This window comes from Chionomys nivalis, chromosome 3 (assembly GCF_950005125.1).
Source record: "Chionomys nivalis chromosome 3, mChiNiv1.1, whole genome shotgun sequence".
NCBI classification, from domain to species: Eukaryota; Metazoa; Chordata; class Mammalia; order Rodentia; family Cricetidae; genus Chionomys; species Chionomys nivalis.
Window position 1 is genome coordinate 62158560 of NC_080088.1, and position 15165 is coordinate 62173724.

Below are 15165 nucleotides of genomic sequence, written 5' to 3' on the forward strand. Positions count from 1 at the left end.
TGGAACCTGTCCTGGAAGTAGGTCTTGTAAACCAGGCTGGTCTCAAACTCATAGAGATCCGCCTGCCTCTGCCTCTTGAATGCTGGGATTAAAGGTGTGTGCCACCACCACCCGGCTCATGCCCACTTTTGTAGGAAGCATGCTTCAATACAGGAGAATTCAAAGGCAGGCTTTTTTTTTAAAAAAAAAAGATTTACTTATTTATTATATATACAACATTCTGCCTCCATGTATGCCCGCACTCCAGAAGAAGGCACCAGATCTCATTACAGATGGTTGTGAGCCACTATGTGGGTGCATGGAATTGAACTCAGTACCTCTAGAAGAGCAGCCAGTGCTCTTAACTACCGAGCCATCTCTCCAGCCCAGAAGGGGGTTTTTAATAATTACTTCTTAAACAAGAGTGAAAAACACCCCTGGTTTTTGTTCCTACACAATTTCTAGCCCCAAACCAAAGCTGAAAGTAAACTTAAATCAACAGAAGAGGGAGGAAGGGAGGGGAGCAGAGAAGAATGTATAACTCAATAAAATTAATAAAATAAAAAAAAATAAACAGAGAGAACATGTGCTATTTCCTAAATGCAAAGCTTTCTTCTTGAATTTAGTTTTTGTTTGTCTTTTTGAAAAGTATTATTTTTATATTTTGTGTGTGCCTCGTGCCCATGGAGACCGTAAGGTGTTGGGCTTTATGGAGCCCAGAAGAGGACACTGGATCCTCTGCAGCTGGAATTACAAGCCACTCCACACGGGTGCTGGGAATAAACTCTGGTCTTCTGAAAGAACACAAACACTTTTTTAAACTACTGAGTTGTCTCTCCAGCATATATTTGCTTGTTTCTGAGACAAAGTCTTTATTAGGTAGCCCAAGCTGGCCTCAAACCTGTGATCCTCCTGCTTCAGTCTCTTGGCTTTGGAATATAAACATCTTTTTTTACATTAAAAAATTAAATATATTTATTTTGTATGTGTACAACTTGTTCATGAATGTGTACATGTAGGCCAGAGGGTAACTTGCAGGAGTCAGTTCTCCCTTCTAGCATGTGGGTTCAGGGTTCAAATTCAGGTCATCAGACTGGGCAGCAAGTGTCTCTACCTACTGAACTGTCTTCTAACCCAGAAAGATAAAACTCCATCAATATACGGCTAGAACCATGGCTATTCTAAAGAGAGAGTAGGTCACACCTATTGTGCAGGGGAAAACTCCAGGTATCCAGACAGTTCATTGACGTCCTGCTAACAGTGTACCTGGAGCACATGCATCAGTCTCTCTGGGCCTTGTTCTCCATATGTAAAGGAAAGAATAGCTATCCCCACAAGACAGCTGTAGGGAGGAACTAGAACACAGCGACCATAAAGATACATGACGGATAGACTAGCCTTCTGTCTCAGGCACCGAGGAGATGCTGGAACTAGGAATGAGTACATGGCCAGTTTCTTACCCGGTGCTCGGCCAGGAACTCGGGCGTCAGTGTCCAGGGGGCGTTCCTCACCACCTCGTCCACATAGCGGCAGTGCTGCACGGCGTCATAACGCTCGTTTTCATTCATCACAGTGAAGCCCTTGAAGTTGTGCGTTAGCTCGTCACTGCAGACTGGGTTCACAGCACCAAAGTCGTAAGTCAAGGCCCCTCTGTCTACCCTTCCCCACTCACCAACCTTCTCTATCTTCTACTTTCTAGGCCATCCCCATCCAATCAGGAGACGAACCTTTTGAATGTAGTTCAGCCTGGGTACCAATGTTTTTCATAACTAACTACACTAAGGTTCACACTTTTGAAAAGAAGGTAAAACGGAACTCAGATTTTGACTTTGAAATGAACACCAGTGGAGTTTTTCGAGCTGGAGAGACGGCTCAGCAGTAAGAACACTGGCTGCTGTTAGAAAATACCCACGTTTGATTCCCAGCACTCACATGGTGGCTCACACCTGTCTTTTAGTCCCATGTATCTAATGTCCTCCTCTGAATTCCTCAGGCACCAGGCACACAGATGGTGCAGAAATACACATAAAGACCAACCAACTAACCAAACAAAGCAAAACAAAAAACTAACAAGCCTACTCCTACACAAAAAGTTTAAAAACGCTTTCTTATTTTTCTAAGATTGGACTTGACCATAATGTTTGCTTGGCAGACTTTTCTAGCTCTGTGAAGTCAAAGCTGATGAGGTGTTTTTAAGTAGAGATCAGAGCCCCTCTGTAACTGTGGAACCTCAGCTATGAACTACGAGATAATCCTATCTGGGGCAGCTTGTGCCACACCCTTCCTTTCATAAATGAAATCGGGCAGATGACTGCACTCAAGTCACACAAGCAGGAGGGAGACTGCTTTCTGAACAACACCCAGACCATCTGATGTTTTCTTACCTCCCACAAAGAGAGAATAACACCCAGACCATCCGATGCCCTCTCACCTCCCACAAAGAAAGAACACCCAGACCATCCGATGCCCTCTCACCTCCCACAAAGAGAGAACACCCAGACCATCCGATGCCCTCTTACCTCCCACAATGAGGTAGGTATTAGGGAAAAGGTTCTTCGCTTGCATCAGAGCCCGGGCATGACCGGAGTGAAATAAGTCAAATATTCCATCCGCATAAACTCTCACAGGCCGCTCACCTGAATCCAAATAAAAGAACTCATCATAAAAATACATTTATTGAACCCCTCACACCTGGACGCTGTGACTGCAGCACTGTGGGACTCTCATTCATTTCATTCTCGTCCATTCTCTGGGGCCAGGCCTGGTGACACAGACCTGTAATCCTGGCCACTCTGAAAGCTGAGGCAGCTTGGACTACACAGTGACATCAAGGCCAGTCTGAACAATGCAGTGAGACCCTGTCCCACAATAAAAAATAACCCAATAGTAGAGATCTTGCATAAGGCCCTAAGGTCAGCCCCCACTACCATAAAATAAAATAAATGCAAACATAAGCCATTTTACTATTACACAGTCTTAGCAAATGAGTACAGAAGATTTCCTGAACAACACAGGATTTCCCTTAGTGAGAGCAGCAATTTCTCTCTCCATGTTTTTATAAGGATTGAGTACTTTTCCCTTAATACTACCTTAGAAGTGATGCTAAATATATAGTCAATGAACACATTTTGTTTGTTTTTTGAGACAGGGTTTCTCGGTGTAGATTTGAATGATGGAGGAAGGTCATTGGTTAAAAAATAAGAAACTGCTTGGCCCTCATAGGTTAGAACATAGGTGGGTGGAGTAAACAGAACAGAATGCTAGGAAGAAGAGGAAGTGAGCTTAGATGCAGGGCAGCTCCTCTCAGAGCCAGACGCGATGCCGCTCTTCTCCGGGGCAGATGCGATGAAGCTCCGACCCAGGATGGACGTAGGCTAGAATCTTCCCGGTAAGCGCACCTTGGGGTGCTACACACATTATTAGAAATGGGCTAGTCCAGATGCGAGAGTTAGCCGAGAAGAGGCTAGTTATAATGGGCCAAGCAGTGTTTAAAAGAATACAGTTTGTGTGTTGTTATTTCGGGGCATAAGCTAGCCAAGCGACCAGGAGCTGGGGCGGCAGGAACACAGCCCGCAGCTCCTACTACAGAGCCTGTCCTGGAATTTGCTCTGTAAATCAGGCTGGCCTTAAACTCACAGAGGTCCATCCGCCTCTGCCTCCTGAGTGCTGGGATTAAAGGCGTGCGGACACCACTGCCTGGCAATATATATACATATTCTGAACTTCAAAATCCTCACCTTAAAGATTAACTTTGAATTATGTGTATGGGGGGGTATGTGCATGTAAGTACACGAACCTGCCCCAGAGACATCTGATTCTCTGGAGTGGGACTTACAATAAATGGCTGTGAACTGCCCAAGGGGGCTGGGAGCTGAACTCTGGTTCAGGAGCATCACACACTCTTAATCACTAAACTCCAAGCTCTCACCTGAGATTTATGACATTTCAAGTCAGAAATAAAAATGTATTTCCTGTACTGTAGAATGAATACGTCTGGATGGTGTGACATCCACAGAGTATTAAAGAACGTAACGGGAGCCACCTTCCTGTGTTTATTATGCTCTGTGTTTAAATGGAACAAAACGAAACTGTTCTGACTCTCGTTTTCAGTTTGCTGTGCTTGTTAATAACTAACGCTTTGCTTTGAAAATTAATCCTAGGGGCTGGAGAGATGGCTCAGAGGTTAAGAGCATTGCCTACTCTTCCAAAGGTCCTGAGTTCAAGTCCCAGCAACCACATGGTGGCTCACAATCATCTGTAATGAGGTCTGGTGCCCTCTTCTGGCCTGCAGACATACACACAGACAGAATATTGTATACATAATAAACAAATATTTAACAAAAAGAAAATTAATACTAGTAGGCACAGTGGTGCATTTATTTTTTTTTAAGATTTATTTATTTATTATGTATACAATGTTCTGGCTGCATGTGTGCCTACACGCCAGCAGAGGGCACTAGATCTCATTACAGATGGTTATGAGCCACCATGTGGTTGCTGGGAATTGCACTCAGGACCTCTGGAAAGGAAAGATGGTTCCCGTTGTCATATCATCAAGACGTATTCATTTTACAATACAGGAAACACATTTTTGCTTGTATTATTTAAGCTTTTATCTAGTATGTATGCATGTGTATGACACAGAAAGAGAGAGTGAGCACATACAAGAATGCCACGTGACATGTAGACAACAGCGGACAAGGAGCAGGGGAGCCACTACGGAGGCTCTGGGCGTGAACTCAGGCTGTCAGTCTGGGAAGCAGGCTCCTTTACCACTGAGCCATTTGCTAGCCCAAAATTTTGGAATAAAGTAAAACATTAATATGATGAAAAATAATAGAACGGGCAGTTTTCCTTTGGTGCTAAGAATTAAACCCAAGAATTCCTGTGCCTGCTTTATCACTGAGTTATACCTTTATCCTATAATATATTTAATATTGTAAGACATATATTAATACTGTTCTATAATATAAGGGTTAACTCAAGTTGTCAATCAGTTACCTTCCTCTTTAAGCCTAAGTTTATTCATCTATAGGACAAAGTAAAATAAAACATGAGTTGTACAATCAGCTGGGCAGTGGTGGCACTCACCTTTAATCCCAGCACTTGGGAGGCAGAGGTAGGAGGATATGAGTTCAAGGCCAGCCTGGTCTACAGAGTGAGTTCCAGGACAGCCAGGTCTATATAGAGAAACCCTGTCACAAAACCAAACAAGCAAAAATTAAAAAAAAAAAATCAAACATATACAATCTTAATCCTTGAACTAATTAAGGAAACTAACACTGGATTTTCCCAAGCAAGGCTAAAGGGGCTTCACTTGATCCCAAAAGGTAAAGGCTAGAAGACTGTAAAAGCTATGAACATATTACAGTATAGCCAGGGCAAAACAAGGGCAGCCTGACCGAGGAATCACACTGTCCAGAGAGTGGAAGAGCTAACGTTACTGAAGGAAGTTGCTTGCCAGCACAGTAAACCATCACGGAACCTTTCTCCAGCCAACCTACACCCCCATGTGTCCTGTTACCTCTACAGCATCCTTCCCGGCCATTGACAGCTCAGTGTGCTGAGACCTCACCTCCAGTGTTCGGTAACACAGACTGCTATTTTAACCAAGTGGTCAGCAGGAGCCACTGTTGCACAGGTCTTGGGAAAAGCAAGCACCAAAAATTCTTTAACCAAATAAAGCACACCCCGATTGGCAACCGTCTCAGCTTACTAAGAGCAACCTCCTCTCGCCCTCGCCCTCTGGGTTATAAAAAAGGTGGCTGCATTACTCTGGCTAAGTAAGCTGAGCCAGGCTCAATTCACTGTCTGCTGAAACACCCTCTCAAGCCAGGCTCAATTCACTGTCTGCTGAGACAGCCTCTCAGACACTGTCCTGGAAGCCCCGCCTTTGATCCCTGTTAAACCCACTGCTGCTTCACCATCTCCCAATAGATGCCTGAAGGTGAGCTCACCTGCTACCATAGCTCTGCCTCTGACTAAAGACTTCTGTTCTATGGTGCACAGCCTCCCTCTTAGGCTCCCTTAAGTTTCCTAGTGAAAACCTTGGGGAGATGAACAGGAAGGAAATATTTCTGTGTCAGTTATTAGAATTCCCTGACTGGCACAAGGGCCTTTTGTGTTTTATTCCTTGTCCTACATTGACACAAATATATTCTTATCTAACATAAGAAAAGATACAGCAGGGGCTGGAGAGATGGCTCAGCAGTTAAGAGCATTGACTGCTCTTCCAAAGGTCCTGAGTTCAATTCCCAGCAACCACGTGGTGGCTCACAACCATCTGTAATGAGGTCTGGTGCCCTCTTCTGGCCTGCAGCCATACATGTAGACAGAATATTGTATACATAATAAATAAATAAAAAAAAAAAAAAAAAGAAAAGATACAGCAAGAGGAAGATGCGAGAAAAAAACAAGAGGTCAAACTAGTTGGCCAACTTTACAGAAGAGCTCGCTAAACCCCCAAACTTGTGGCTCTCTCTGAGGACTGAAATTCAGTTCCCAGCATCTATGCGGCAGCTTGCTACCACCTGTTACTCCAGGTCTCAGGGATCCAATGCCCTCTTCTGGCCTTCTCTGACACCAGGCATATACATGGTGGGCATACACACATGTAGGCAAAACACCCACACATAAAAAGACTAATAAAAAATAAGATGCAGTAATTTCATCAAAGCCCCCTCTCATTGCTTAGCATAACGCCCACAAAGAGCAGCGCCTCTCGGCTGTGGAGAAGACCGAGACGAAGGGTCTAGGCTTTAGCCTCCACTGCAGCACTTACTATCTCCCACTGGAGAGCTGGCTTACTTCTTATTTTCTGTTGACCTTATCTGCTTTCTTAATTTTTTCATATATATAATGAAGATAATCTCAAGCATTATTAGAAATTATATCCTGCACTGGTGGTGCTGACTCACGCCTTTAATCCCAGCACTCAGGAGATGGAGACAGGAAGATTTCTATTAGTTCGAGGCTAGCCTCGTCTGCAGAATGAGTTCCAGGACAGTCAGAGCTATGCAGAGAAACCCTGTCTCGAAAAAAAAAAAAAAAAAAGTATATTTTTCTAAAACTTTTAAATAATTAAAATCATCAGTGTTTATCTATTAAAAGATTCAAAACCTGGAAATACTGTAGCACATTTTCTTCTCTTTTCTTCCTAAACACGGACTTCAGGTCTCAGGCATGCTAAGCCCATGCTCTCCCTGAGCTCTCCCTCAGCACACCACTACTTTTCTTGTCGGTTTCTGATGCACCACAGTGATGCGCGGATACTAACAACAAACCGCAGAACTGCGAACAGACCTGAGCAAAGTGAAATTCTGAATGTGTCATTACACAGTGCATAGAGCTGTGGACTACAAGTTCTGCTACTACGGCTGACTGTGAAATGTGAACTGTCTGTCGGCATTTTGAAATCTGACCTCCAGGCCTGCCTATCTGAGTTCAATTCCCAAGACTTATGGTAGAAGAAAACCAACTATTGAAAGTTGTCCCTGACCTCAACATGTATACTGTGTCATATACATATAAATAAGTACATAAATGTAATTTTAAAAATCTAAGAGGCTACAATAGTGAAAATCTGTCCCAATAACTAAATAAATTAAATTTACTTCATGAATAGAAAGGCTGCAATCAACGTGAGCCATGTCTAAATATTTTGCAGGAAACAAGTTCTCAGGAATTAGATTTTTGTTGTCTTAGGAATCTAGGGATCATAATAATTTTTTTTTAAATATTTATTTATTATGCATACAATATTCTGTCTGTGTGTATGTCTGTAGGCCAGAAGAAGGAATCAGACCTCATTACAGATGGTTGTGAGCCACCATGTGGTTGCTGGGAATTGAACTCAGGACCTTTAGAAGAGCAGGCAATGCTCTTAACCACTGAGCCATCTCTCCAGCCCGGGATCATAATAATTTACACAGCCTAACATGGTCAAAGGGTCTTGGGATTCCTAGACATCGACATTGCCCAGCAGCCGGTATAGCTGTATTTTACTACTCTTCACTTAGAAGGAAACAAACAAGCACAATTAAGAAGTAATCACAGTGCACACCTTTAATCTCAGCACTTGGGAGGCAGAAGCAGGTGGATTTCTGTGAGTTTGAGTCCAGTCTGATCCAGAAAGAGTTCCAGGACAGCCAGAGCTACAGAAGAGACCCTGCCCAAAACAAACAAACAAACAAAACCAGAAGCAGTCACAGCCAGCAGAGGTGGAGTAGCAGAGGTAGAAGGTCTTTATGAGTTCCAGGTCAATGGGTGGGGGGGAGGATGAGGGGGTAAGATTCATAAACACATTACGTCTGTAGGAGAATGTGCTGTGGTTGTAATGGCCTCTTACTCTGTGCTTGCCTAGAGCTAAGTCCAGCCCTATATTTGTAGAGTAGACAGAATACTTATCAGAGCTGATAAAGGAGTAGAAAAAAGAAAAGAGAATGGAGGATTTATAGACAAGAAGGAAAGAATACCTGCCTGTGGTAGTACTTACAGTGAACGCTTATGAGGGCTTTCATTTGTTTGTGAGGGTAGGTGGTTTATTTTGGTTTTGGGTTGTTGTACTGGGTTTGTTTTTCTGGTTTTGGTTTTTTGGTGTGGGGGGGGGAGTATATTTTGCCTGCATATATGTCTGTGTATCTTGTTCATGCAATACCCACAGAGGACAGAAAGGGTGTCAAGCCCTTGAAGCTGGAGTTAATGGGTGAGTCATCTAAGCCCAAGGTGGGTGGTATTTTGAGACAAGGGTCTCAACTTCAAGCTGGCCTCAAATTTTCTAGTGGTAGCCAAAAGCGAGCTGAAATGATCTTCCTGCCTCCACTCCCGAGCTGAGGTTACAGGTGTGCCACCATACACCTGGGTGCTTCTATTTATGGCGATCCCCAAAACCAACTGTCCAAAGCAGAAGAGTCCCCAGAACATATATTAATAATTATCAGGGGCCAATGACACAGTTCAACAAGTAAAAGCTCTTGTCATACAAGTCTGGTGACAGGCATTTGATCTTCAGAACCCATGAGGAGACAGTAGGAAAGAACTCAGTCATTTCCTGACTTCCACACGTGCTGTGGCACACAAGCCCACATATACACAGAATCACACACACACATACACAATCAGTATGCACACTCACACATGTGTATACACATGCACGCACATGAGTGCTCACTAAAAAAACTACTTGGCCAAAATTGTTAACTAATGATATATATTAAACCTATAAATAAAGAAAATGGGCATTCAAAATAATAAAGCAAGCATTTTAAAAAGCATATAATTATATCATTAAAGATAAAATTAAGTGATGAATCTTTCCCAATGAGATGTTTTTGTCTTCCATCAATCAGGAACATCATAGTTGATTGATACTATGAGAAAGAATTACAGAGAAAATTCTGAGGCTAGGAAAAATATATGACAGTTTGATACATTAAATATTTCAGTATTTATATAAATAGACACCATCATAGGGCAAGAAGTACAGCTGAGTAGATAGAATACTTGTCAATCATGAGCAAGGCTCTAGGTTTGACTTCCCTGTACCACAAAACAAACAAGATCACAACCCAGCTAGAGCTAACATCTATCTTTCCTTTCCTGCCACAATGGGGACCAAACCCAAGAACTTGAGCGTGCTAAGCGGCACCCGACCAATGAGTGACATTCTTAGACATCAGACTAAATAGTTGTGAGGGTTTTGTTGTGGTTTGGTTTTTTATTTGGTTTTGTCTTCTGTTTCATGACAGCAATGCCAACAATCCAGGGAATAAATGTGTAACAAGGAAAAACGTTTACGATTTTATAGAATGAGGCTATCCTCTGCAACAGAACACTGCGGCAGACTAGCACGCTAAAGACTGTAGCAAACAAAACAGTTAAGCGGTTACTTACAAGGAGTTCCTCTGCAGGCTTCTTCCATCGTTACCCTGACATAGGGCTTACTAAAGTCAACTTCAATTTCATCAGAAAAAGGAGCTGGCTGCCGTAAGCCCTGAACAAGAACATGACAGGAAGTTAAGTCAGATGCAAGGTGTACACTCAAGTGCTCAAAACAGCACAGCTTTAAAGAATAGACAGTTATTCCACGATGTGACGGAAACTCTATTAACACCGAAAAGGGGGAAAGTGCTCCAAAGTGAAAACCTTCTTCGGACTGAATAAACCACAGCATGGAGAGCAAATGTCTTTCCGGTGGTTTCAGGATAAAACTGAGCAATCTGACTAGGAACCTAAGCTCAGTTCCAAGAAACTGGGACTACTGAAATAATCATGCTTATTCTTTCCTTCATTGATTAATTATGGTGTGTTCTTTTAAATCCATCTTGCAGCCTTGTGGAGACAGCATAGTGCTTGCCTAGGCTTTGTTCATGGATTCAATCTGCTAATATATTATTAAGGGTTTTTTGCATCTCAGTTTGAGAGACTTTAAGTTGCAGTTTCCTTGTGGTGTTTTGTCTGGCTTTGACAAGTAGTGTTCCAAGCAATCAATGGTTTAATCAACTAATGAATTTTCTGACTATTTAGTAAGTGTCTCCAGCACACCACTGATACAGCCTTTCAATGCTCACAAGATCTGGTCTTTTATCTGAGTGCAGTGTAAACGCAAGCTTTCTACTTGCTTCATATAAATGCTTTATTAAAATTTGGCTAGGGAGACTGAATGGCAGGGAGCATGAAGGAACACTTCAAATGGGATGGACACACACACACACACATGTTGAACTGTGCCCTGGGTTTGACCTGTGGCAACATCAACATGAACCTAAACTTCAGCAGCTTCCTACTACTGCTCTTCCTTGTCCTATCTCTGAGTATTCATTAGCACAGGTTTCTGGTAGCCACAGAGCAATTCTCTTTTGCCCAAACAGTCTACATAATAAAACCAGGTCCTTGCAGAATAATCATTATTTTCATAATGCCAGGGGAAAGGCTCTAGAGAAAGAGATGAGAACAATGGAGCGGCGAGTTTCTATCCCCTACAGGACGTTCAATCTTTTGACATTGTGCAGTGACGAGTTATCATTTACAGAGTTCGTACTCAAGGGCTGTGCAATGACAAGGGAGGGAGGGAGGGGGGGAAATGTCCCAAATAAAAAAAAAATTAATTCACTATTTTGATGAGGCACACACACACACACAATATATATATATATATATATATATTGTATTCATTGGCATATCTGCATGAGGGTGTCAGAAGCCCTGGGACTGGAGTTACAAACAGGTGTGAGCTGCCATGTGTGTGCTGGGAATTGAACCTAGGTCCTCTGGAAGAGCAGTCAGTGCTCTCAAGCACTGAGCCGTCTCCAGCCCCTCAAGGCTTTTTATTTTTATTTCGTGTATGGGTGTTTTGCTTGCACATATGTTTGTGTGCAGCTTATATGCCTGGTGTTGGCAGAGGTCAAAGGAGGGCATCAGATGCCGTGGAACTGGAGTTACAGTTGGTTGTGAGTCACCACATGGATGCTGAGAGTTAAGCCAGTGCCCGTAACCACTGACCATCTTTCCAGCCCCAGGTTAAGTGTGCTGGGCTGCCCCATAGCTCTCCTTGGCCACACATGGTCTGTGGGCCATGGGTCAGAACAAATTACTTGCCCACCCCTCAGTTAATGTTAACTTCTTGGTACCTTCAGTTTCCTTCTAGCTGATACTTTTCATCTATATATGATTTGTGACTGTCTCCTTTTCTTGCCTTTGTTGTTGTTAATGTTGCTGGTTTTGTTTTTGAAACAAAGGCTGGCCATGAACTATATAGCCCAGTTTCTTAAATCCTCCTGGCTCAGCCTAGACTGTTCAGATTTACCACAACCGGGTCATAGCCTCATCTTTGCAATCTCAATAGCAGCAGCTGGTACCCAGGGGTTCTCAATATGTGTTGGCTGAAAAGGGACTGTGGAACCTTAGTCACAAGCAGAACCCTGGCTTTTCCTCAGTTTAGGTGCTTTACTTACACATACATACATACCACATATATTTATGAGTGAAATATATTTAGATAGGCTAAATTTTAATTTTTATGAATAATTTTGTGGTTGATTGATTTACTTATTTTTGGTTATAAGAGATAGGGATTCTCTGTGTAGCTCTGGCTGTCCTGGAACTTGCTCTGTAGACTAGGCTGGCAATAAACTCAGAGATCTGCCTGCCTCTGCCTCCAGTGTGCAACCACCACGCCCAGTGAATCATTTGTTTTTTAAGAGAGAGAGAGAGAGAGAGAGGAAGTTTGAAATGGGTCTAATTCATCTAAGGTTTGGCGATAGATAGTCTAGGAAGAACAGAGATGGAGGTGTACAAAGGAGCCAGTGAAGTGTAGAAATGACACAGAGAGGACAGGAGGACACGGGACACTGACACCGTGAAACGATACCCACACCCAATTACTGCAGACACTGAAATGTCCCTATTTTGTTACTACAAACTTGAGTTTTGGCTTGATACTTGTATGTCTTCCAAATTATCCTAGTCATTCTTTTCAATGTCCATGTAAAGCTTCTATGACTGAGCTGTGATTCATAAGGTGGCAAGAAAGCACACCATCCTTCACCATCCTTCACCATTCACGCTACCTAGAGCACTAACACCAGTGTCCGTGCTCCACCGCTGTCTACCTCCATCCCCAGGTGCTCCCGGCCACAGTTCTTCACTTACGACCGAGCAGTGCTGCACTTTTGAAGGAATGCCATCTTCCTCTGTTGCTCCATTAGGGCCAGGTGCCTCTTTCCTCCTCTTCCTCGAATTGACTTTAGCTGAACTCTGTGCATCCATTTTCTTTTAACTGCTCAAAAAAAAAAATGCAGAAAATGTCTGAACCAGTATTTGAGAGACACAAATGCACTCAGCAAACCAGTAATTACAGAGCATACCTTTCACCAAGATGAGCCAACGGCAATAAAGAAATGCAGAAAACACCACTGTGAACAATGGCCACAGTTCATCTCCTGCCCTGAAACTCACTCCCCAGCACTGCAGCCCACACACTGCCCTTTCCCTGTCTTGACTGTGTGCAGAGGGCTTGAGAGACTTGGCTGAGGAAGACTCCTATCCACATCAAGTTAGCTGAAGTGCCTGCAACCAGGGCTGTCAGATTCCCATCTTTTGGGATTTGGGAATACACACTTAGACTTTACTGATTACAAATTCCTAACCTGAAATACAAATACCGTGAAATCTAAAGTATTTTAGCAGACTGGGAATGGGTAACCTATACAGACTTTTTGTTTGGTTTGATTCTGATGTATATGAGGGGATTGGGAAGTTAAGACAGGGTCTCATGAGCACTGGCTGGCCTAGAACACAGGGTGGCCTCCTACTTGTGAGGCACTTGCTGCCTCTACCTTCCAAATGCTGGAATTACAGGCAGGCATTACCACCCCCAGCTTATCTAACTCTGCATCTATCAGAGAAACATAGCAGGTGCAATGGGAAAAGCTGTCTTTGGTAAAGTGCTCTTGCCTCAGCCTTCTGGCATTGGATCACGGTTGTGAGTCACCATGCCATTTCTTCTTCTTTCAGGGCCACCACCTAAAGCTGGCTCAGAATTCTCAACTGATAAACACACAGAATCTCTCTCTCTAATAGAAAACTCACTTTTCTGTCTAATTTAGCAGGAAGTATCTAACACCTCCCTGAGAGTCAGAACAACCGATGTCCTGTTTAGATGTGGGCTTGTCTACCTCTCCAGTCCCAGTGGGAACAGCTGCATTATAAAACTTTACTACATTTGTGTGTGTGTGTGCATGTGTACATATATGTGGAGGAGGGGGGAAGTCAAAGGACAACTTGTGGGCGCTAGCTCCCTCTTTCTACCACACAAGTTCTGGGGATTGGACTCAAGTTGTCAAGTCTGGTGACAAGTGCCTTTATCTGACGAACCAACCTGTTAGCCCCAAATTTACATTTTCTTGGGTAATACAGTCTGCATGAAGCAACAAACTTCTTTTGAATGAAAATTATTAGGCACCATCCAGAAACTGGGGATAGAGGAAGCTCTATGATCAACTGTCACTTCTGCCTATGATAAAGAATGGCACAGTGGAAAATCGCTGAATAGAAGAAGACAGGGAACGAGGCGTCCCTCTTTGCCTGGATGCCTCCTGTAAACCTCTTGAGAGCTGTCCTGACCAGATGCCCTGCAGCTGTGCTTCACTTTCCTCCCTCCAGCTCAGGCTCATGTGGAAATGTGTCAAGATCTACAAAAACCTGCTGAAGTGACAACGCCCTGTGAGTCATGGCTGAGCAGGAGCCTGACACAGAGAGATAGCAGTCTAGACTGACAGGAGCACCGCCCAGAAACTGCCTTTCATCACAAACAAACTGGCCTGGAAGAAGGTGAAATGTCAGCAACGCGAAGTACTTCCAGTTAACAATTAACCTCTAACTATGCACTCATCTGACAGGCTTGCTAAGACCTTCCCATCACAGGGCTCTTTTAGAAGCTGCTCTCTCAATACTTGGGTGGCAACGGCTGGCGAATGATGAGTTCGAGGCCGGCCTCCTAGCCTATACGGCAAGTTCCATGTCGGTCTGAGTTATATAGCAAGATCTTGTCTCACAAAAGGAAAGGCTGGAAATGTAGCCCAGTGGTAGACTTGTCTACCATGCAAAAGCACTCAGTTCAATTTCCAGCACCACAAACACACAATTACATGGAGAAGCAGGAAGTGCAAGAAAATTAAAATATAATACAGGCTGGTGAGGTGGCTTAGTGAGAAAAAGCTCCCACTGCCAAGTCTGATGACCTAAATTCCATATCAAGGATCTATACCGTGGAAGGAGACAACTGATTACTGTAAGTTGTCCTTTGACCGCCACATATGCACATGCCTCCCATAAAAAAATGAGGAAGCAAAGAAATAAGTAAATGTAGCAAAGTTAAATGCAGGTAGCCACTATTTTACCAATTGATACATGGAAGCCACATGCAGCATTCCTGCAGGCAGTTTTTCTGTCTTGGCAGACATCCCCAAATAACCACTCAGGGACTTATTAGTTATAAATGCGAGGCCAGTAGCTCAGGCTGATTACTAGCTAACTCGCACAACTTAAATTAACCCATTTATATTAATCTATATTCTGCCACGTGGCGTTACCTCTTTTTTTTCTTGCACTTCCTGCTTCTTCTCCATGTCTGGCTTGCAACTCCTCTAACTCTGCCCTTCTTCCCAGTGTCCTTAGTCTGATTCTCCC

At 43.3% G+C, this 15165-nt stretch overlaps 1 protein-coding gene across 2 annotated transcripts in view; it reads right to left on the bottom strand.

Annotated features, from left to right (window-relative positions):
• The window catches only part of Pcyt1a (phosphate cytidylyltransferase 1A, choline), a 48804-nt gene that overhangs the window by 15290 nt on the left and 18349 nt on the right, over positions 1-15165 (bottom strand). For both annotated transcript variants that reach the window (XM_057765246.1, XM_057765247.1), the window contains exons 2-5: positions 12628-12754; positions 9871-9970; positions 2499-2615; positions 1440-1591 (exon numbers count right to left, since the gene is read on the bottom strand). In XM_057765246.1, coding sequence (XP_057621229.1) covers positions 1440-1591; positions 2499-2615; positions 9871-9970; positions 12628-12744 — 486 coding nt within the window. In that variant the 5' untranslated portion in view covers positions 12745-12754. The remainder of the gene's footprint in view (positions 1-1439; positions 1592-2498; positions 2616-9870; positions 9971-12627; positions 12755-15165) is intronic.